Raw genomic sequence first — 24,428 nt, 5'->3', positions numbered from 1 at the left:
TCAACATTGTTGAGTTTGATGTGCTTACCTGCTATTTACTATCTCTCCTTTTGAGAACGAGAATTTCAATTAATTTTAGGAGTCTAATCAAAGGTAGTGCCTAGAAAATTACCGTAATTTATCTATATAGCATTAGAGAAGAAGAGAGGTCTCCAGAGTTGATTAAGACTTTTTTGCAGCTATGACATGTCTTGGGATCTTTCTTGCTTTTTGCTATCCAGAGATCCCAGGTTTCATAATTGTCTAACATAGACACCTCAGTTATATTCCTAATTTCAGTGGAGTAAAAAAAGGCTTTAGCATTTGCAGTCTATTTTTTAAATCACCATCAATATTACTGACACTTTCTTGATTTAGCTTTTTTCCTACCTATTTCCCTCAACTGTGATTCTTCTCCTACAATTATCAGAACAACCCGTAAGCCTCACAATTATTTATCTTACTGCTCAGTTAAATGGCTCATATTTGCAAAGTGAGAAGTAATGTGATGTAACTAAGATCCATCATTTAAATGTATTTTCATTTGAATTTTGGGTATTTAGACATGAGGGATCTTGTATTCCTACTTTCTGTAATTGATTATGAAGAGCAGTTGGTAGCAGCCCCACCAAGCCCCATCCCTTCATAGAAGACAATTGTAGTTGGTTACAGCTGGTTGTGTATTTGAACTGTGTTACAAAATCTCTTCAGTTTGAACAATAGGCAGAGCTGAACGTGGCATGTTCTGCACTGTCTCAGCTTCTGAGTGACTGTTCCTTGGGAGCAGAGTTATTCTTTCTCATTATAGTGAATCTGTTCAGCAGTTACAAGGGGAAATCCTACTGTCATAACAGCTAAAGAATAGTCAAACTGCTTTACTGTGGGTGATTTTACAGAATAGTGAAAACCTCAGTCTTCTTTTGAAAAGGCATCACGTTCAGATTGTAACAGACTGTTATTACTATGTATTACAACAAACAGTATGATGTAACTTACCCTCTCTTGGGAATTATTTGCTCTTTGTAGTATATGGACCAAGAACAAGACTCAGTTACCAAAATTCACCTCTCAAACTGAAATTTCTAGGGGGTGATTTGTCTCACTTTAACATATTAAACTACTTGGTGAATGTTGTAGAAATGTGCTGTCTTCTGCTGTTGTGCTGCTTAAGAGCCAACAATGAGGAGGCCTGTGGCAGGGTTAGGTAAACTCTTACTTGAATTGGTGGTGTCATGTTACAGCAATTAGTGCTTCTTGACCAGCAGAGGATGGAGGTTTCCCAATATCTCCCTCAGGCAGCTGCTTGCATGATGTTCACAATTTAAACTAATCCCTTTCATACAGACTGGAGGTTTTGGGCTGAGGAAACTAGAGATGGGATTACGTTGTCCTACATTACATATACCAACAGTGAGAACAAAACTGTAGAATCTGGACGACCGAATTTCATATTCTTTCCTGAGAACTAGCACCCATCTTTCCATGCTGACATTTTACCTTTTGGTGATCAGCACCAGGTGAAAAGAGGAATTGCCTTTGCCATAGTAGCCCTAAACTAGTACTAGTTGTTTTGCAATCGTTTGGAGTGGGCAAATGCAACCTGTCCCTGCTGATGGGTGAGGTCTGCAGTACTGTCTGCTCATCTTCACTGATGTGTTACCCACACCAGCTGTATTCCCGACATCAGGGTGTCCTTTTGTCTGGCAGACATGTCTCAGCTGTAGGAGCTGGGAGAGCCTGGAGTGCGCCAACAGGCTCCACATGCTCTGACCAGTATGAGGTTACAAGATGGTTATCTTTCTGTATAACTCTTTTTCTGCAGCCTTCCCTCTTGCCCCCCAACATTTTCTCTTTTTCCTTCTTCAGTTCTTTCTGACAATGCAGCTGTTTTCAGAATAGCCCGATCCAGGGTTACACAGCTGCACCACATCAGACCTGACCTTGAATGCAGGCAGCTGACAGAGAGTAGTTGATGGGATTTATGTTGCCATGCATTAACCGTAAGATATTTCCTACAGCTATTTTGATGGTAGGGGTTGCACTCTGTCATTTTGGAGGCTGTTACAGACACCACCGGAGGAAAAACATTCATGCTACACTTGTTCTGAGCTCAAAACTCATCAGACTATTTGCATGCACAGTGCTGGTGTGTGTCATGAGCCACACCATATTCTGTCTGTCTGGACGTGAGACCTGCACAAACACTTTAAGCCTAAGAACACATTTCACAGACACGTAACCAGTTCCCCTCTAGTGCTGACACCCCCCTGCACAAGGTAAAAGGTGCAGAGTGCCACAATCCCTTATAAAGGAAGACATTTAACGTCAAAATATTTTTTAAAAACTTATAAAAGGCCACTCCAGCCTGAAAATAAAGAACAAGCCAACCTGGTCATAAGTTAAAAGATGGGGCATTATGCCAGAAAAGGCAGTCTGCCTTGATTATGAAGTCAGATACTCAGTTCATGAAAAAAAAATCTCACACACAAAAAGAACCCAAACGTTAGGTTTGCAAAAAGGAGCCAGAAACCCAGTGTGTTAACCCTCCCTCAGTGCCAGAGGGAAGGGAAGCAGCCTTGGCTCTTATGTGCAGTGATGAGTATTTGTGGGGAAGAGTCAACTGTGCTACAAAGGCTGGAGGCTGGAAGGGCAAGAACTGGAAGCATCTTCTGGGGCACTGCGACCATCCTGACGTGTGGTGGGTGCTGAGCTGCTGCTTAGCTTCTGCCTGGCTTTTCTGTGGCTGTCTCCTGTCTGCTAACTGTGTCCACTGTCAGACAACATGTGTACCCTAAGCAAAGCTCGTGCTTTGCGCTGCTGCTCCCCTTAAGCAATGGAACTAAGCACGTCAGGCTTCTGCAGCAGCTGGAGAGGTGGGGCACAGCAAGAATCCCTCCTCACAGACTTTATCTTTGCAGTTTCCTCCTTTGGATTCTTGTCTCCTCAGGCCTTATTTGGCACCCAGGAGAACATGCCAGACTGCTTTTTTTTGGTGGATGTTTTGCAAATGAATTCCTGGTGCAGGGCACAGCTGTAGTCCAAACTATAAAAGATTATTATATTATACAACTTCAAAACCCTGCGAAATAGTGAGGTCTTTGTATGTGAATATCAGGAGAGGCTATTTCTTGTGGAGGAATGGTTCACATGCATGCTGTCTGTAGAACATGAGGCTAAAAGGAAACTGTCCCGTACTTTACATAGCATTTATATGTTAAAGGAACTACTTTGTGTGCTAAAGAGTGAACTGACATCTATTGGATTTGGGAAGCTGAAGAATTGACTCCCTGGAGTCATTCCCTGAAGTCACTGCCTGGAGCGATAAAGGGAATAAACGGAATCGACAGATCCATCTGTCCATTCACATTTTCACTGACTGTTGCTCTCTTGGAGTGTGCAGAGTTGGTGATGTGGTCCTACAGGAAGGATTCTGTAAACGAGCTCCGTGTTACTGTGATTGCATAGGACCTTGCCTTGTATCCCATCTGAATTTAACACACATTTTACTATGGATCTGGAAAAAACAGTGAAGATATTTTACCACATTCAAACCTTGCTTCAAACTAGATGTGAGCATCTGCCATGTGGGAATGACTCCTAAGGCTGGGAAAACAAAGGTACAAGGATGTGACAATGACAATCATTGCTATTCTCATTAATGGTGTTGACCATAGAAATTGTTGAACCTTACTGTTGCTTGCTTAGTAAACGCATTTTTGGAACAGATCGTGTCTTTTGATTGTGTTGTTAAATTTTCAGAATGATATGTGTAGCCCATGTATCTGTTTTTCTTTTAATGGGACTAATGCATTTCTTTCTTTAGTGAGCATCTAGGTATCTATGATTTTAAAGTATTGAAAAGACCTCAGGCCTTTCCTATGTTGTTTTTGCTAGGCTTGCTAAGACGTAAATATTTTATTTCTTACTTAGATTTCAGTTGATGGCTTCAGAAATATTGCCAATGGCTGCAGTAGAATTCAAGATTTGCTGATCAACAAAATGCCAGCTCTTACGGATGGATGTATTCAAGTAAGAAATTGTAAAAGCAATCTGTACTTTGAGAAACTTCCTCATGTTGGAACTGGGTTGCCCTCTCAACTGACTTTATTTAAAGTTATGCAGATACAATTTAGGAGGAAAATTTATTTCCTAAAACATTTATAAAAGCTATCACCTAATTATGTTTATGACACTTACTCACTTGCCGTCACTTTCAGAAAATTTCGGTTGTCTTCTTTTGCTACCAGAGTATGGCTGAATTGTGGTCTTCCAGTTTATAAATGAGAGTTTTTCATTTTTTTCAGTTTTAAAGCAAATATAATATATGTAAAAACCTTCTGTTACTGATTTTGCCCATCAAAAATGAATTTTCAGGCTTCTGCAAAAGTGATTGTTAATTAGATCACTGTCTCGGGTGTCTGCCATATTTCATGTCTCCCAGTTTCTTCTTTTCCTTGTGTTCCTAAATATAATAAATATAAGGAGAATTTCAGTTGTTCATATACCACTCATTGTCTAAAAGTTACTGTTAAAATGGATTACAACTGTTTGTTTGAAATTGTAACATTGGTATATATATAGAATATTTGCTGATCTTTTGTTACGTGACAGCATAAGTGTATAAATATTTTATTTCACCTTTTCTCCCTTTGAAGGCTCTGGTTGAAAAATGCCGACAGATAACGTCTGTTGTCTTTCTTGACTCTCCACATCTTTCTGATACAACTTTTAAAGCACTTGCTAAATGTAAACTTGTTAAGGTTGGCATTGAAGGTGAGTATAATAATTCACAAAATTATTAGGATGATGCATTTTTTTAAATTCATCCAGATAGTTTGAAATAAATAAGAATCTTTCACCTCATTCCAGTGGGTATTTGGATCAGGTCCTTAATATATGTCAGATGCGTAACTTACATGTTTTTATTTTTCAACAGGGAATAATCAAATTACTGATTTAAGTTTCAAGTTGATGAGTAAATGCTGCCCGTACATCAGGCACATTCATGTGGCTGATTGCCACAAGATTACAGACGCTGGTCTCTCGATGATTTCACCATTGAAGCATATTCTTGTACTGAATGTCGCAGACTGTATAAGGTACTATATCACATCCAGATTTCTGTAAACCACTGTAAAGGAATTTTACTAAGGTTAATTACACTTGTAATAAGTCCTATTAGGACGTCTTTCAGTTTTAAAAATAAATTATTAGAATCTTAATACATGTATCTTAATATTTTTAAAAATAGGTTTTTGTTCCTGTATCATGTTTTCAAAAATCCATTAATTATTACTCCAGTTCAAGCAAAAATATCAACTGTAAATGTAATATTACTTAACAGCCATGGCATATTTTAGTGCTGGAATGTAGGTATGAAGATGACAATGATAGCCAAAGACAATGCCAGTGCCACAACTCTATTAAAATGTGGATATTGTTTAATTTTGTGAATATTAAATTAATACTTTATAACTATCTAATATTATGATATAAACAAAACTGCAATTTGTTTTACAATTACCAAAAAAACATTCTAATTTATTTTGTAGAGGAAGTGTATATTTTATATGAAGACTGTTTTCCAATTCAGGTGTGTCATATATCAGTAGAAACAAAGACAAATGAAAGGGTTTCCAAAGCCACGTGCTGGTTCCCTGTTCTGTGACGGTGATGGAGCCAAGGGTGGGAAGGAACAGGGAAGGCAAAACCTCCAAATGTTTCAAAATCAACAGACCTATAAAATAATCCAAAGACAGAATTGCTGCTTATCTTAACATTTCTGATGTCATGTGAAGTTTTAGGGATTCTGCTTTAATGTGTAACTAAAGTACTTTTTGTGCCTGTTGAAGCTGTATACAGATCTGATCACATTGCGTGTAGATGCGCTGGGAAGTGCTGGAGGAACACGGTGACATCAGGCTGGTGGTTCAGCTGGGCAGGTGGGACAGCTGCCTGAATTTTCTGGTTTAACGTTTCGAAGGCTGGATTTTCCAGTCTGTCCGCCAAATCTTGGCTGTGAGTGCGTTTGCACATGTGTCCGCTGTCTCTGCTGCGAAAGAATTGCTGAATTACCTTAACAAAATTTTCTAAGTGGTTGTAAAGCTATTGTAAAACTCTGTACTTATTTTATCGCTTTTGCAGACACTTGTAAAAGTTTCAGCATTAACAGAGTTATAGATTGAACTTGGTAAAGAGTTTGTCTCAAGAGATATGAAGCTACAGGTGGGGAATTCTTAGTATTTGTGTTTCTCTTATTTGGACAAGGTGTTGCTATAAAAGTTCATATTGTGAGTTACGAACATTTAGGAATTTCTCGTAGAAATCAAGGGAAGCACCATGCTGGTGATACAATCTTAAAAACAGATTTTGAAATGCTTGGCCACCTTAGTACTCTTAATCAGTTTCCTTTTTTTTCCATGGATACTTTATCTTACTCTAGGAGTTTAAGTTTTTCTAACTTAGTCATATGTAAATGTTTTTGAGAAATGAAAGGAGCAGAAAGAGCAAATCTAACAATTCAGATTTCTTAAATTACAGGAAGTATTTAACTATATGTGAAAAATGAAGAAAGAAAATGAACTGATCATGATTATTAGAATTAATAGAGATGTGAGTAAAAAGGTGTCTAAAAATGGACACGGACAATGTGATGGCTCATAACTTTGGCACATTTTCCCAGTTTAAGTATGTTATCTTCATGTGTGATAAAGCAGCATGTGGCCCGTGTTCTTATACAGTTAATCAGCTGATTAGTGAAACTGAGCATGTGTACTTATAGCATAATTATTTCAAAAGTTACAATGTCACTATTTCAGCCCTGAAACCCAATGTGGTTATGGAATATATATATATTTATATATATATATATATATATTAAAAATTTTTTAAAAAGAATAAGTTTACTATATTGCCAGGCTGTCCATTCCTTACAGACTTTATGTAAGTTAATTATTCTGAAATTATAGTTCTTAAATTTGTCTATCTTGAATGAAAAACAACTGCACTGTGAAATAACAGCAATATATATACCACAGTGGCGGAATTATTGCAGCATGATTAATTTAACACTTGATGAACTATAGCTTCATCTGTAGCGTGTGGTCACACAATGGGGGCTCTGTTCAGGTTATCATTTTATTAGTAGTACTATTCCTACCCATATGTTTCTAGGACTTTGGGACTTGCAGTGATTCTTTGTGCTGCAACAAACCGTACAAGCCAAAACATGATTCACTCCAACAAAATTCTGGGATTAATTTTTTATTCATCAGGGAACATGGAACATATACTGGGAATGCATTGAAAAGCTAAGGTACAAGTAATGTTAAACATACCAGAGCTATGAACTGTATCGAAACACTTACCCAAGTTGTAGTCAGCTCTCTGACACTCTCAACTTGGCAGAAAGGTTTTTTATCTATCAGCTTAATTTTTATAACCTTTGTGTATATTAAAGGTGATTCGTGTGTGAGCCACACAGTTGATTAAGTGAAACACTTTGAGGAAGAACTCAGGTTAACTTCATACATGTGTACAGAACAGCTACTATATGTATATACTACCTATGACTTTTGCTTCTGTGCTCCATCATTTTTCATTTAAATTATTTCAGTTCCTTAAATCAGCAAAGATACTAAAACCAGTATTACTCTGAAATGACTAAACAGGTTCTGATACGTTCTAGATGTGTTTTCCAAGCTCTGCCTTTTGAGGTGCTATCATAGCTGAGTGTTGGAACTAATAGAAATTCTCATCATCTCCATCAGTTTTTTTTCCAGAAAGTTCTGGTTTTCGGTGGTTCCAGAGAACAGCATCTTTCTAATTGAGCCATTAATTATTCTGACTCCTTTTTGGGGAGTTTAAAAGGCTATTGAAAAAAATACCTTTATTAATTTCTGCTTATTTACAGTGTAGGCTGCTGAATGCAAATTTTATATTGACATGTATGGAGTAGGAAAAATACATATTATAAATATTGCCTGCATTTCTCTTTTAGAATCAGCGATGGAGGTGTAAGGCCATTTGTACAAGGTTCTTCAGGAGCTAAGCTAAGAGAGCTGAATTTGACTAATTGCATTCGTGTCACTGATGCTTCTGTCACAGAAATAGCACAAAGGTACAGTAATACAGTACAAAATTTTTCTAGTGTGGTTAGACTTGCAGTATGTTTCTAATGTTAAAGTTCTTAATATGTTAATAAGTGGGTAAAATTATACAGCCAATTATATGCAGAAAATTGTACCAGATAAATAACTAGTCCTTTTTGGCATTGTGAATCTCTATAAAATGGTGCATTATATAGAGAGGAATTCATCAATATAAATATGGAAACCTGAGAATTCTTGATTTTAGGGGTGGGAAAAGTGCTTAAATGATGGTTGTCAGTGATAAAAGTGCATTAAAAGATTGGTATGTATAAGTCACATTTTTGTAAACTCAGTAAGTACTCACAAACAAAAAGCATGCTATTGCTAAACCTCTTCAATTCTAGTTCCTCAGAAAGAGTATTGGTATTGGCAATCAAAAGACAATTTTTAAATCTCCAGAGGAGATTGGAGTCAGTCTTTCCACTCCTTACGAGTTCTCCCAGCAGGGCCCTGTTTATGCTTTTCTAACAGTAGTTTCAATTAATAGTAGCATGCTTGCTGGGAATGCTTTCTCTGATTTAATGGTGGGGTGTTACCCCTAAGGCTCTGAGCATCAATTAATTGCCGGAGGAGTCAGATTCCTTAAATCTTCTGGTTTGATGATGGGAAGATACAGTTTATGGTGCTTTGTTATGCAGCAAAAATCAGTTTTCTGTGTATGGTCAGTGAGTGCTGATTTGCAGAACCTCCGATGTCTTAATTTACTGTACAACATTATTTGCAAAGCTGTAGCTGGGTGTGGGTACAGCTGTGGAGCCCTGAATTCTGTCCTTGCATCGAGCTGTGAAGTTCTGTGCAAGATACGAGAGATTTGGAGATGGGCAGAAGTCAAGCATCAAACTAATTAAAGAAATACTTTTATGTAATAGAGCTCCTTGATTTCCATATGTTGATTTGATTGCTACTCATGGTTTGAAATATTTGTGATGCTTATGCATGAGTGGAACCCGTCAGAAGTCTGGAGTGCTTATTTTCATAGATCCCCTGAAAAAAACTTAACAAGGGTTATTACAAAAATATACTACATTTCTATAATAGAAGTGGAAAGCTGACATTTCTGTTTTTTTTGTTTAATTTAGATGTCATGAATTGACCTACCTAAATCTGCGTTACTGCGAAAATGTCACTGATGCTGGAATTGAAGCCTTGGGAAATATATCGTCGTTGATATCCCTTGATGTCTCTGGAACCAGCATCTCAGATATGGTAGATATATGATTAAAGAATGAAGAATGTGTTTATTATTTATTTAGGCTTTCTGAAAAAAATGCAGTAAGAATCCATTCATTTAAAAGATAGCATGGGTGTGAAGCAGTGGAGCTGCAGTGTCATTAAAATGTATTTTAGAATGTGTATAGTATAGTATTAGCCCACGTATAGACAGTAACAAATGAAAGGTAATTCTTAAGTTGGACAATTCTTTTATTTGAAAGAGAGAAACAGAAATGGTCAGAAAGAGGAAGTTTGGCTGCTGGGAAGCTGCTTTGGGAAGAATGTTTATTAAGCAGATTTTTTTTGCTCTAGGATGATTAGGCCTGAGAAAGACTGAACAACTGGTATTTTTATTAAAAAATTTAAATTTCTAAAACTTGTGTTTCTCATGAACTAGATTTTACGGTGAAAAATCCCGAACATGGCTCTACACTGTGGTCTGGAAAATAGTTGCCAGGGAAAGAGTTACTAACAAGGTGTCTTTAATGTGTCAAGTTGCTAAGACTGGGAAGCAAAATAGTGAGTGTGGGAGCCAGATTAAGCATCACAGGCAACACATGAATGTTCCTCGCAGGTCCTGCCTTGTGTACAGGGTCCAGAGCCAGTCCTGATGCTTCTTCTACTTTTGGGGCAAACTCTTGTCACTGAACACAAAAATCTGGGAGAAACCTGGTGAAGAAAACTTGCCACAGAGACGATTCACTCAGTCAGTGTTCAAATGGAATTCTGACCAAGAATTTTATTTGGCTAAGGCACTGAGTTTGTGCAGAAGTAATTAAAATGTAAAAAAGTAATTAAAATGCCTGTATCTTTAATGGAGGCCTGAAAAAATTAAAACAAAATTAAGCTAAATAAAGAGTTTTGGGAAGTCCAAGAATATTGAATGTGATCATTTAAAATATCATAAAAATAATATCCGAGTGAAATTTATGCGGCCTTGAGTTACAGTCCCACAATGTTTCAACATAAATGTTTTCTTTCTCTCTGCCTGCCACAGCCTGTCTTTTAAAACGCTGTGTTGCTTCTTACTCCAGTTTTCACACAGCCCAACCCATGACCCCGGCAATAAGCCAGGCTCTTGTGCTTACTCTGCATTTCTAAGACTGAGTTTTCTCTCTCCCGCAAGGCAGATCAATTAACCCAGAAACTGACCATTATCTTTTTTGTAATTTCTGATCTGTTTGCTAGTACTAGCTACAAAACCGTTATGGTTCTTGCTGTTTGCTATGTTGAAATATATAACATTAAACACGTATAACAAATACACTTTCTAATCTTCAAGCGCTATTTGATAAAAGAAAATCTAGCTGTCTGCTTTGTAACAAGCTACTATTTGTATTCTTTGTCTTTATATCATGCGTTTTGTTAGCATGTAGAGGAAGTTGTATAAAGATCTATTTCAATTTAGATTCTGTAAGTATTGCTTTAAAAACGTAGCAGAGAGTGCAATGTTTTATGTGCAGCAATCAACTGCATTACGCTGTGCTGGTAAAGAAGAATTGCAAACCTCTCATGCTTTCCTGCAGCCTGTGCAGCAGAACTCTGTCGCTTTCGCTCTCTTGCTCTTCAGTATGAAAGAGGTAGAATGTGCTACATGGATTTGCACTACACAAGAGAATTCTCCTTTCTGTTTTTTCAAAGGACAGCAGAATCGTTCTGCAGAGCAGAATTCACTGCAGTAAGGATGACATACACTTACAGGAAGGATGGGGAAAAAGACACATTAGAGTCAGATTTTCTCACAGATTTGTCTCAGGCACATGTTTTTAAGTCTCAACAACTTTTTTTAATAGTGGGAAGGACATTTGTTCTGATTTAGTCTGAAGTACTAGAAATTGGTTTCTTAGAGTCTCTTAAAAGAGACTTAGAAATGAAAAGATTTGCAACTTATTGACAGCATTTATTATTTTTTTTTTTTTTAAACCACCACAATGCCAGACCAGAGATGTTGAGTTCTTTGAAAAAAATAGCTTTAAATTCTTTGAGAAAACTCCCTTTTTTTTCTAGCTACCTCCCCACCCCTCATTGTTTTGTCTCATGTTTTGCTCTTCTAAACTCCCTGGAATAGGAACCATAGTGTTCTAAATTGTAAGTATGGCGAACATGTTCATGAATGCATAGATAATATCACAAGTAATTTTAGATATCATTTTAAAGGTATTTACAATATATGCAAGGTCTTTACGTTTCTATTACGGAGCTGGAAACATTTGCATTTAGGACCAAAACCTATTTGTCTTTTTGATAATAGCAGACTCAGTGGAAACGCTTCCGTGAGTTAGAGAAGCAGTTTCATTTATACGATTTATTCTCATACTCTCCATATTTTTGTTAAAATGTCTTGAAGTTTTTCTGATGTCTATATGATACAGCACTGGAAGCTTTGAAAGCCAGCAGCTGCCTCGCTGTCCTCATTCCGACACAAGCTGCTCATGCATCTGGCCTGGCCCACCCATCTTCTTGGGACATTAAAAACAGATTAAATATAAAAGTGTCAGGAAGTGTCTTCAGCCAAGCAGGATTTAGACAGAAAAGGCATTAAAAAGAATAATTAAAGGAATTGTTAAAGAAACTTATTTGACTCCTGAGTTATATAGAAGATCCAACAACAAAACCAGTAGATGCCCTGACATCGACTCAGGGACCTTCATATCAGTGGTGAATTATATGCAGTGTAATAATGAGAGAGAAAAAAACAACCTAAAACCTAAACAATATGCAAAATACTTTGAAAATGACAAGAACCCTGATTCACTTCTGATATCAAAGATAAAAAGGAAATGTGATGTGTATAGAGAAATATTCTGCATTTTCTGTAATGACTGTCATGCGTTAAATTCTCTCTCGTAATAATCTAGGGCCTCATTCTCTCTCCTGGCTGAAATGCCTCCTCAAGAATTGTCTGTGGAATCAAGTCAGCTAATCAGTCACAGATTTTTCGTGTGGTATGTGTAGTCACACTTTAAAGTTGAGGATAATTTGTAATCATGGGGAACTCTGGAGCAGTGGTTATATGGATGTATAAGCAGCTCAGCTTCTTCTCTTATGTGTTTGTACTTAATGGTCTTCAGATTCTGGCTGGTCTCAAAGGCCAAACTGTAACATAAATATTTACTAATATTTTAATAAAAAATTTCTAAACAGGAAAAAAAACCCAACATCCCAGAAGTGGCATTTTGGCTTTCCACAGTTTTCTAGAGTAATTTCTGTGCATTTTTAGTGGGATTCTGAATCTATGGTGAGTTGAATACATAGCCCAGCTCCACATTTTGGTCTGTTAGAAAATTAGGCCAATGAGACTGAGGAAAAGCCTTGTAAAGGTTAAGAAAAAAATACTATCAGGTCTAACAGATATAACCAGACTGCAAATGAATTAGTAGCATTTTATTTGCAAAGGAAAGGATGTGACGAATCACATGCATTCCCAAGGCAGGGAAAAGGAAATGTTAAAATGTATTAAATTGGGCTCCAAATTCAGGTGTTAGCATTCCAGTTTGCTTGAGAGAATAGAGAAAGTTAGAATTTGACCTGGAGACTTAAAAACTTATTTCTGCTTAAAAATAGGAAATACTAACACAGAGAGTCCTTGTAGTTGATGCCAGATGTGCGAACACCTTGAGTCCCAATGCAAATCAGTAGGAATTAAAGGCACTTAGCAATGTTGAAAATTTGGCTCAATATTTTTACAGAACATTTTGTTACAATGGAAGCTCTGTCGTCTGGACTTAGTGTAAAGAAACATTGGCAACTGTATTTCATAAATTATGTTCTGGTCTAACCGCAAATGATGTTAGGTACAGAAATTAAATTTTATGGTGTGCGTTATACACGAAGTTGTACAAGGGGATTTCTGCACTGCAGTAGAAAAATGTCTCTACAGTTCCTGGAAACAGATCCAACTCACCTTTATAGTAGCTCTGGTACTGGAAATAGTAGAGCAACCTTTGCTTAAGGACTCATCGATTTTTGAGAAGGTTTTTGCTATCTAAAACTGAACTGTGTTCTGCCACATATGCATTGTTATTAGCAAAATGTACTGCACGATAGGAGTGACACTCTTCTCTTCTAGTAAGTTCATTAAATAGATGCCTGACTGTGGGTAATCAGTACAGAAATCTGGGAGTTGAAAGGATAAGGTGAGCCATTTCATATTAAATGGCTCAGAAATGGAAGGTGGGAGATGCCCCCTCTTCCAACATCAGAGTCACTTTGAGGTCAGTCTGTATGGTTTGGGCTATGAGCAGGAATTAACATCTGTGTGTGTCTGGAACATAAAGACACATTACAGATGCTGACCTGTAGGGTTACAGAGAGGTATGTGAGCAGAAACCTCCGAAGACATTTAAAACAGCGTAGCACATGGTTATTATTAGCGGGAGACGGTACATTCATTGCAGTCTGCAGTTGAAAGGCAGAGACTTGCAGCTCGTGAATGTCAATAACGAAGAGCAGTGCTTTGGGATGCCATCACCTCCGGGGCTTTTGTCTTTAGCAAGTGAAGACCCTCACCAACCAGTACAGTCGATACTTATCTTCTCATCTGCAAAAAACATGGTGAAATAATAATAAATGTTGTTCTGCAAATGTTTGTAGGCCTCACATAATAAAGTAAAAGCAACAGAAAAAGAAATGTAAATATTGCTTTGAAAAAAACAGCTATTGGAGAAGAATAAATAGTTTCTTTTAAAGTTATTTTCTAAATGGAAATGGTTATACATGCTATACAAGAGATGCAGGACAAAGTCTTCCCTTTCTCCATGGCAACAGATGATTGATCCAAGACAGATGGGGTGATACCTTCATGTTAAAGGGGAAATATGTTTTTGGAGACACATAGAGTGGGTGATCCTGGTCTGTATGCTGCTCAGTATCTGTTTTGCTAGCATCCATATCCAGGAGCTCCAATCATAATATGATAGCTCTGACCATATCTTTCAAAAATGTCAGGAGACTTAGTGTAAAAGATAAAAGTCTCTGGAAACAGGTCAGTATCCTGGATGGGAATCCCCGATGTGATTTATGAGGGAACACTACTGAATAAATCTGGAAGTCTAATAAAACTAGTGATAATTAGCTCCTTTGTATATATGTTAGATACAAAGGTAATGTTAAAAATTTCATATAGATTAGACTTCCTGTGTAGAGCTTGTTTGAAGAGGTTTACTTTTGGAAACATAAAAGTTTTGTAGTTTTCCTATGTAATAGACAGTTCCTAATGACATTCCCTGTCTTCCATGTCTTCACTCTTTCTTTTCTCAAATCTGGAATTATTAATGTAACACCTCAAACGAGACCTTGATTTTCCTTGGGAAAAAAAAAGGGGAGTTGTTCTGTGATTCAGTGTCACTCTAGTTATATCAAATTATTATAAATTAACTTTGAAGTCATAGCAGCATTAGTTGTTACACAGCAACAAAACTTTATAATATTATTTAGTATTTCACTGCCATGTGTATTAAAGTGATACCACATTTAAATAAGGAAAAACGCAAGAAGAAATTATGTCTATAAGGTCACACCTATCACTATCAGTCTCTGCTGTATGGAATTCAAGTTCTGACATAAACCCATTTGGGGTTTAAGTAGTGTTCTGGTCAACAAAGGTTTGAAATCTATATACTAATAGTTTCATTAAGTTATTGAAAATAGTGGTCACCACTTAACTCTGTCTGCTGAGCAAAATGCAAATGTCTTTGTTTCCCTAAGTAGCTGCGATTAGAAATCTCTTTCCTTGATGCTTTTTTGTTTTTATTCAGCCTGTGAGCTTTCAGGAATTCGCAAAATTTGAACTGCAGCCGCACTCTTCCAGCATTATCATTACAGTGTCCACATCTGGATCCCAGACACTATTTACATGTGCTTGTTTTTTCAAGATATTTCCTCTCCATGCAGTGCTGTTCACTGCCTAATTGTAGATAATTTATTAACCATATGCAACGAAGCGATAACTTTGTTTTTCAGTAAAGTTTACTGATATGAAGCACAGAGATCTTCTGCTGTGACTATCAAAATACATTTTACAAAATCAACATTTAATTCTCCTTCAGAATGGAGAGTTTAGGATCGGAACATGGTCCCATTTCCTGGTGTACAAGCAGTAAAAATCAGAAAGCACTTTCAGATCCTTTTGGACTCCTAAACCAGGAATTTACTGAAGTTTTCAGCTCGTTGTTGTCTTGAATACGAGGGTTGTTCATGCACCTCTGAGTGCGACTGCACCATTTCAGATGTTGTCTCGTACCATCGCTGTAGCCACAAAGCCCTCACTGGTAAGCAAATCATAAAGGCAGAAATTTTAAGATATTATTTCATCATAGCAAATAGTATTTTGTTCTTCCAACAAAAAATCTGTGAAAAGTTCTTTCAACCCTAAATTTTGGAGGGTCTGTAAGTGTGTTTTGCTTTATGAGATTCCTGGTCTGTGTCCTGTGTAAGTATTTCACACCATGCTACTTTTCTTCAGTTTCTTTCCTTCTGAACAGGTAGGAAAATCTATTTTTTTTTTGCTTTCTCAATTGAATTATTTCTGCAAAGAATTCTTAAAACTTGTACATACTTCAAGCAAAAAATGAGAAGATAAACTATATGTGTTCTGCTGAAGAGAATGTCTTCAAAGGCGATGGAATTCTTAGAAGCTTTAATATAGAGGCATTGGATATTATTGACCATTTTAACATATTAAAGGTAATTACATATAATTGCATGTATTACTTTTTATTGTTTTTAAGTTTTAATTTAAATTTTCTGGAATTTTTTAGGGCTTGAGGGCCCTTGGCCATCATGGAAAAATAAAGGAACTTTCTCTGTCAGAATGCAAAAACATCAGTGATACTGGGATTCAGGTAAAACTTCACCTCTTTCCTTGATGTTTTCTGGAAGCCTCTCTGTTTCTTCAACTTAACCATGTCCAAAACTGGTCTTATTTTACTCTGTACATCATAATTCATTCTTCATTACACCATTCTACACTCTCACTCTTACAAATTATTCTTCCCTTTTATTCCTAGCAATTTTTTTTCCATTGCTTCCATGAAAGCAGCAGTGAGCCCCCTGTGGGAGGAGCACCCAGGTAGAGGAACTGTCAGAGCTCCAGGAGGTGAGCAGGCCGGGGAGCACCAGGGAGTGCGAAAGGGAGAGAGATGACTGGAATCACACCCGGCCTGCCCTGAGACAGGCCTGACAGGCAGACAGGACACACAATACAGAGGATTGCTTTTCCTCTGTCTGTCTGAACACAGTGACCTAAGGGGCAGGAGGCAATGGTGACCAGCTCCTGCCCGGTGCAGCAGGTGTCTCATCTGTGACCGCCCCACCTTCCCAGGTGCCCCTGCATGAGAGGCATGACGCTCTGCAAGTGTAACCGAACACTGATGAGGATGATGGTTCATCCAGCTTGGAGGCGTCACTGATACGACCCACCTCAAAAACTGCTTCCAAAAAGAAAAAAAAAAAGTGTTATTGCCATAGGAGCCTCCTTTCTGAAGGGAACAGAACACCTGATTTGCACACCAGACCCACTTCTTAGGAAGTCTGCTGCCTCACAGAATCACAGAATGTCAAGGATTAGAAGAGACCTCAAAAGATCATCCAGTCCAATCCCCCTGCCGGAGCAGGAACACCCAGATGAGGTTACACAGGAACATGTCCAGGCGGGTTTGAATGTCTCCAGAGAAGGAGGCTCCACAACCCCCCTGGGCAGCCTGTTCCAGGCTCTGTCACCCTCACTGTGGAGAAGTTTCTTCTCAAATTTAAGTGGAACCTCTTGTGTTCCAGTTTGAACTCATTACCCCTTGTCCTACCATTGGTTGTCACTGAGAAGAGCCTGGCTCCATCCTCTCGACACTCACCCTTTATATATCAGTAAACATTAATGAGGTCACCCCTCAGTCTCCTCCAAGCTAAAGAGCCCCAGCTCCCTCAGCCTTTCCTCATAAGGGAGATGCTCCACTCCCTTAATCATCTTTGTTGCCCTGCGCTGGACTCTCTCCAGCAGTTCCCTGTCCTTCTGGAACTGAGGGGCCCAGAACTGGACACAATATTCCAGATGTGGTCTCACCAGGGCAGAGTAGAGGGGAAGGAGAACCTCTCTGACCTACTAACCACCCCCCTTCTAATACACCCCAGGATGCCATTGGCCTTCCTGGCCACAAGGGCACAGTGCTGGCTCATGGTCATCCTGCTGTCCACCAGGACCCCCAGGTCCCTTTCCCCTACACTGCTGGGGCCAGAGATAAAGATGTGAGGACAAAGCTTCCTGCCCTGGTACGGCCCTCAGATTACAATCTATTGGTGATTTTTCAGGTAAGCAGTGATGAAGCTGCAGCAAGAAGTCCAAGGGCGATACAGAGAGACTTCAGGGCCTTGGGACAGCTGGTCAAGGGATCAGGAGCACAAGTAGTGTTCTCCTTTGTCCTTCCAGTCCCGATGAGGGAACAAGCAGGAAGAGCCAGCAGATCAATACCTGCCTCTGAGCCTCGTGTCACCACCAGAATTTTGGGTTTTTTGATCATGGGTCAGTTTACATGAGACCGGGCCTGCCAGTGACAGACAGGGTACACCTGTCTCAAAGTGGGAAAAGGATCTTTGCACAGGAGTTAATCAGGACTCATTGAAAGAGCTTTAGACTAGATTTGAAGGGGGAAAGAGATAAAACCAGGCTCACTAGAGATAAGCCTGGGACTTGGCGGTGTTAGGTTAATGGTTGGACTTGATGACCTTAAAGGTCTTTTCCAACCAAAACAATTCTATGATTCTATGTTTGTATTATTCTAATATTGAATTTTGCCCTCTGCTTGACTCTGAAATTCTCTCCACAAGAGCCCAAATTTCTAGTGAATTATACTGTGCAAACTGCAATCTAAACTGCTGGTACTATTATTTCTTTCTTGCTTTACAAATCCTTCACTGATTTCTGTCTAGAAGATAGGTTTCCTATTGCTGTTGTGGGCTTCCAGGTCTTGCTTTCTGCTTCTTTAATCAGTCATTTGCTGAGTGCCGTATTTCGATGACTTAACATACCTCACTCAATGAAATAGTTGAATTTCTTTTAATCTGTTACACTTGGTTCCTCATATGCTGATATATTACTATGCATCATATCTCTTACTGACACAAAAATGTCTTAATATATGTCTAAAAGCATATTTCTTACCAGCATAAATGGTATCACTGCTATGATTAAAAATAACAAATTGTATTTCAAAAAGAATTGCATGCGCATCTTCACCAGATTGAATAGAAGGCTCAGTTGTTTTATGGGAAAATTAGCACAAATTGCACAGTGTCATTATTTGAATAAAAAAGCTTTTAAGATGTCCTATGAAAACATCAAATGCATAATTTATTCATATCTAATGATGAAACTAATCTGCTAGAAAATGGACTAAATGTGTTTTAAACTAGGTGTTTGAAATACTGATGTCTTATTCTAAAAATCTCATAATGCTCACAGCAAGACACCTATAGAGTCTCCCTAAGCTTCTTTATTTCCATGGTTTTTATTTTAAAAATTGTTATTATAGACAGTGATTCAGGCAACGTAAAGCTAGATATTGTTCTTAAAATAAAAAGATTAGGTTAAAAATGTGTTGTTTAGTGTTCTGATCTTAATCTTAGCCTATGAACTTAGAAATTTCCCAGGGTCAATAATCTTTGTAAAGGAATCAAACAGGAAATTAATTAATTTGTAGAAAGACAGTTATTTACCTTGATGATAAATAATGAAGTTACACAGTGAGAAAATATTTTATCTTTTGAATGATCAGCAATTACCATGGAAATATTATTAATAATACAGTATTTGAATTTCATTTTACAATCCTTATGCATTTTTTGATATTTCTGATCTACTGACTCTTGCTTTTTTTAATGAATGTCAACAATGAGACTTGCCATCCAGATATTTGTTAGACTTACACTATCATCACAGCGGTAACCACTGACTAAATTCTCTTGTTTTGGTAAAATCGGTTATGCGGTGTTACTATAATTCTTTTTATGGGTAAAGCATTGCACTGGAAACTGGAAAAGCTTCAGAGAGGGTGACAGGGATGATCGGAGGTCTGGTACAATCCCCATAAAAGGAAGAGACAAGCGCGGAACCCGCAGTGTGGAAAGGAGATGGCTGAGGGAACACAACAGAGATCTGTTCAATCACAAGTGGCGCGAAAAGGGGGCACAGGGCTCAACTTTTTGCTGTTTACTTCCATACTTAATCCACTGGGTGTGAAATGGACCTAGTTTGAAAACTGAGAGTGAAAAAAGGAGATGACTGTCTCCAAAATATTTTAACAAATTCAATAGGATTGCATAGATTTACTGCTTTCTGTTTCAGAGCAATATAAGAAATAAACACTAGTTGGTAACTTTATGGTAGAAAAAAGATCCATCCCTCATATTAGGAGAGAGGATTTACATCCAAATAAGAGCACTTCCACTGTAACTGAGAATTGTTCCTAACCATGTATAGCAGAAACGCTTAAATCATGTTTTTTAATGATACAAATTTTGTGCCCATAAACACTTGCAGATTGTGAGGCTGCAGGTACAAGCGATGCCATCACGTAATCCCCGTCTTCAGCTCCTACATTTTTTCCATTTTAAAGCTCCCACATCCATCATTTTATAGCCATATATTATAAGGATGAGTCAGTTGTTGCTGCACCACAAGGGATGCATCTGGATTGAATCTTGTTGCCCAGTATACACGTCAGGCTATAAGGATTTGATTCTTTACGAATAATTCTGACTGGCCATTTGTGAATGTTCTGTGTAAAGGTCCATGTTTTTAACCAAAACTTTTACCAAGTACATAAATCTCGTGTATCTCATGGAAAGTCTTGTAGTGCTGGTGCTGCTGCTTTCGGAGGAGAATATTCACATCTGCATTGTGCTGTCCTTATGGCTAAGAAACTATTTCAGCTGTCTCACTACACAGAGTAAGTTAAAAAAAAGACTGTGAAAAACTAAGTGTTTGCGCTTTCCTTGCCTGCCGTATGAATTTGAACTTTTAGAGGAAGAAAGCAGCAGCAGGGAGTACAGGCAGGAGTTACAGAAGCTGTGTTGTCATGGACCCAGGGAGGGCAGGAGAAAAAAGAGGTGAGGAAGTAACTCGAAATGAAATGGCAAGTCCTTTTTTTTGTAAGCTGAAACTAAGGATATTACAGAAAATTTGTAGAGTTAACCCCATTGCATGCTGCACATCTTGGTCATCCTTTGATTATATGAAGAATATTTAAACTACGTGAAAAGAAAATGCATATTAAGAGGGCTTTACTAACACTGTTAAGGTAAATTGCTGAAAGTTATGAACTGCCAAAAATAATGTTGAGTGTACAGTGTTAATTTGTTTACTTGTTCCCAGGCACTATAACAGTCTGTAAATGCTTATGTGACCACGTATTTTATAAATAGGATCTTTACTCATTCGTAACTCAGATGATGCGCATTTAATGAGCAGCAATTTAGTATTTTATATTTATATTGATTCTTGTGTGTGTCCTCAGGTCTTATTTACACAGAATTAAAATTCTACAAGTAAGTTAGAAAATGTTAGTTCCTTCATCTGGTATTCAATTCTTTGTAGTGTCTAAATGTTTTGCAAACATGATTTATCTTCACAACCTCTTCCGTTATTTTCTCTATAGGTTTAGAACTAGGTTTAGAACTAGGTTTATAGGTTTAGACACAGAGATGAAGACAGCAAACAAAGCTCCATTTCCTTTGCAAATATAATTTTAGCACTATTTGCAAAATAATGTAGGGGTAGACTTAAAGTTGTGAGCAAATTCAGAACCTAACTTTGAAGGACATTTTAAATACGTATGCAAACTATGCCAATAAAAACAAGATAACCATATCGCACAGGCATTGAAATCTTGGCTTCAGCTTGTGCTACGTACCCTCGCTGAGAATGTGGTGATTAAGTCATCACATCGGAGGCCTAATCCTGAAGGGAATGCAGTTTCTCTTACACGTGGATAAAAAACATACAGTTGTTATTGGGTTTAGAATGTTTCTGTGTCGTGGGTACCAGCCTGTAAAGCTAGGACTGAAATAGGAAAGGTACAGAAGTCAATTTTTGTAAGTTCTGAATTGTCCACTCTAACCAGTCCTAAGTTAAGCAATCACATCCTGCTATTTGTTATATAAAAGAAGCCCAAGCAGCACTGCCTTGCTACAGCTATACTGAGAGATAGATAGAAAATAGAACTTAAGAGTGAGGATAGAGACATAAAATTCTAAAAATCCAATCTGTTAAACAAATCTCAGACTTAGTAAGTTTATTTGCATCTGTTTAGGTAAGACTTGTGAAAGTCATGCACAGTCGCATACTTTTTGCTCATCAAAGAGCTAACTTTTACCAGTGATCAACCGTATGTTAGTGCTTGAGTTCCTGGTTTACATAAGGAAAAAATAACTATGTGTCAAAATCAATTGTCTGATCACTACAGATTTTTTTCAGAATTATAAATGTGCAATATTTGTGCATGATAAATATGGGCATTTGTGTGTCTCTGTGTGCATACATGTGTTATTTATCCATGTAGCCCTCAGTCTGTTTATCTCAGGACTAATTACTGGAAGTTTTGAAAAGCTTTGTGCAATCAGTGCTTTTTATTCAATCTACTATGTAAGTGTTTCCTTCTTTCCCCTACCGAGGTAGAATTTCCATTCCAGTAAGTGACAAATTACACTGGCCTTAGGCCAAGATTAGTAGGACTGGAAGATCAGCTCAGCTCCCATGGTTCTAGGCTGGACATCACAGAACGATTCTCACTGAACCTAAAGCTTTGATTGAGCTGCAAAATGTTCTGAGATGCTCTCATGAAGAAATAATTTTAGGTTGTTTGGTTCTTGAGTTAATGTCACAGTTTAAATCTGCAGGCTCTTCAGGAGAAGGTTTCCACAAACACAAACTATGGTCTACTTTCTTCTCCTTGGAGGCCTAGAAGTGAATATTTTCAGGCTTGAAAAAGTTTCAGACCAAGAGGTAAACAAAGATTCAGAGGGCAAAGGAGAAAAGTGTATTTTATGAATCTAGGTGGCCTTTCATAGGAGTTTAATTGCGAAGAATAAATATGCATAGTACATCAAAGTTATAACTACCCACGTTTCAAGAGAAGCAAAGTTTTATGTGGGGTTCTTTTAGGCTATTTAAAATACACACTTAAACATGCATTTCACCAAACATTTTGCACCTGCCAGAGGTGCAACTATGCAACTATGTAAGATAAAAAATACATGAACATATTGAATTGGTCTAATTGTCCCTTTGGTCTTTTCAATTGGCTTTGTAATTGGCCTTTGTGTAAAAACTGAAAAGCTCATGTAGGAACTAGAATGTCTTAGCAGTAGTAGTAGTTTGGTCTGGTATGGTATTTTCCAAAATGATCTGTTTTACAAGGCGTATGAAATACCTAATACCTGAGTTACAAAGGTGCTGGAATTGAAGTCAATAGGATCCGCAGGTGTTTATTCACTCTAAAAATGAAGCCAGAAATTGTAGCAAACAGGTACAACAGCAGGAATTCCATGACACTTCAGCAGTTGATTGGCTTGAACTCCACAGAGCAAATCAGAAGCTACAGCTCCCGAGTGACAGTCCTGAGATCCTTAACTGTTCCTTACCAAGAAAATATTGTAATTTATACAGATACATTTGTTTGTTCATTTTTTTCAAAAAAAAGGATAAAAGTTAATATACACAAATATAGGCATTTGCAGAGAGTGGAAGAATAAATGTATTTGGGGCTGGTCCTTTAAGCACAAACCTTTAGGTTCTGCGTTGTGCTCCATTTGAAGAACCCAAATCCAACATATTTTAATATATACAGTGGAACTTACATGAATGTTAGTCTAATGAACACATAGTATAATATATAAGCAATGGAAAATAGCTTCTTAATGCATTTCTTCTTCTTCTAGTGACATTTACAGCCAACAGCTGAATGACTTCTCTACTAATAGAGGGAACCTGCAAAACTGAAGTGCCTGATGTGGATTAAAGGATTGATTGTCATAAACTGAGGAAAAGAGAGTAGACATGTCACCTAAGAGTGATTGGTTTGTCATTCTTTCAGGAGTTCTGCAAGGGCACAAAACACCTGGAACGCTGCTGTGTCTCCTCCTGCCCTCAGCTGACGGACGACGCCGTGCAAGCGATGGCGTTTCAGTGCCGCAGACTCACGGCTGCCAGCATCGCGGGGTGCCCAAAGGTTCGTGCGAGAAATGGGGGGAGAGCTCTGGGATTGCTATTGCAGAGAAGCACTTCAGATTTCATTCAGAACTTTGACCTGCTGGCATCTGTGTCTTGTCACAATTCTACAACATACCCAATTAATTTGGAAATCAGAGCTCAAGTTCAGCTGACTTTCCGTGAGTTTTAGGTTCTGAGAGTTGGCTCTTGAGAGTGCCTGGCATTCTTGTGATGGTTGCAGCTACAATGTAAAGGTGTCTGCACTGGATTAGGGATTTGTCTCTCTAGGGGTTGATATCTAGGGAAGGGTGAAAAGAGAGGGGCTTTTAGTGATACTTCTTGCAAATACTATCTCAGCTTCTGGTGTTTTGGGTGCTTCCAAAGCATGGTGTCTTTGTTTCAACAACTCTTGGTATTTTCATGCTTTGTTTTTTTTCCAGTGCTCTTTCTGAACCCAGGTAAAGCATAAACTGGGGCACGAGAACTTTAGACCTGTGGCTTTACACGGCAGGGCAGTGGCTACTTGGAAAATAGCAGTAGTGCCTAAAAGCTGATGCACCCAGAGATGTAAATTCATGCTTAATTATTTTGAAGATTATAAGCCCAAGAAAATAAAATTTATGAGGTCTTTGGATAACTTATACCTATGGAAGGCAGTCTTCCTTAGGTTTTATAGTCAGTTGAGAGAGGTGTTCCTACAAAGCACTGGTCAGGGAACCTGCCCTCAGTTCTTGGAGAAGCCCCATCTCTGCTGACTGCCAGAAAGAGACCCAGAAAACTGGGCATCCAAGGGCTGTATGAATATTCCCTTAATGTCCAAGCTACTGTGAGAGTTTTGCTGAGTGCAATGTAGTGTATTGTGTTGAGTACGTATTTATTACCAATAAGAC

At 38.0% G+C, this 24,428-nt stretch overlaps 1 protein-coding gene across 1 annotated transcript in view; it reads left to right on the top strand.

Annotated features, from left to right (window-relative positions):
- Positions 1-24,428, top strand: part of FBXL13 (F-box and leucine rich repeat protein 13) — an 83,975-nt gene that overhangs the window by 48,709 nt on the left and 10,838 nt on the right. The window contains exons 13-19 of the mRNA XM_082063318.1: positions 3,910-4,008; positions 4,635-4,752; positions 4,916-5,078; positions 7,979-8,098; positions 9,209-9,335; positions 16,100-16,183; positions 23,423-23,557. Coding sequence (XP_081919444.1) covers positions 3,910-4,008; positions 4,635-4,752; positions 4,916-5,078; positions 7,979-8,098; positions 9,209-9,335; positions 16,100-16,183; positions 23,423-23,557 — 846 coding nt within the window. The remainder of the gene's footprint in view (positions 1-3,909; positions 4,009-4,634; positions 4,753-4,915; positions 5,079-7,978; positions 8,099-9,208; positions 9,336-16,099; positions 16,184-23,422; positions 23,558-24,428) is intronic.

The sequence above is a fragment of the Streptopelia decaocto genome (genome assembly GCF_964273445.1).
Source record: "Streptopelia decaocto genome assembly, chromosome: 1".
Classification (NCBI taxonomy): Eukaryota; Metazoa; Chordata; class Aves; order Columbiformes; family Columbidae; genus Streptopelia; species Streptopelia decaocto.
The sequence above is the reverse complement of the archived record's forward strand: the minus strand, read 5'-3'. Positions and strand labels throughout refer to the sequence as shown.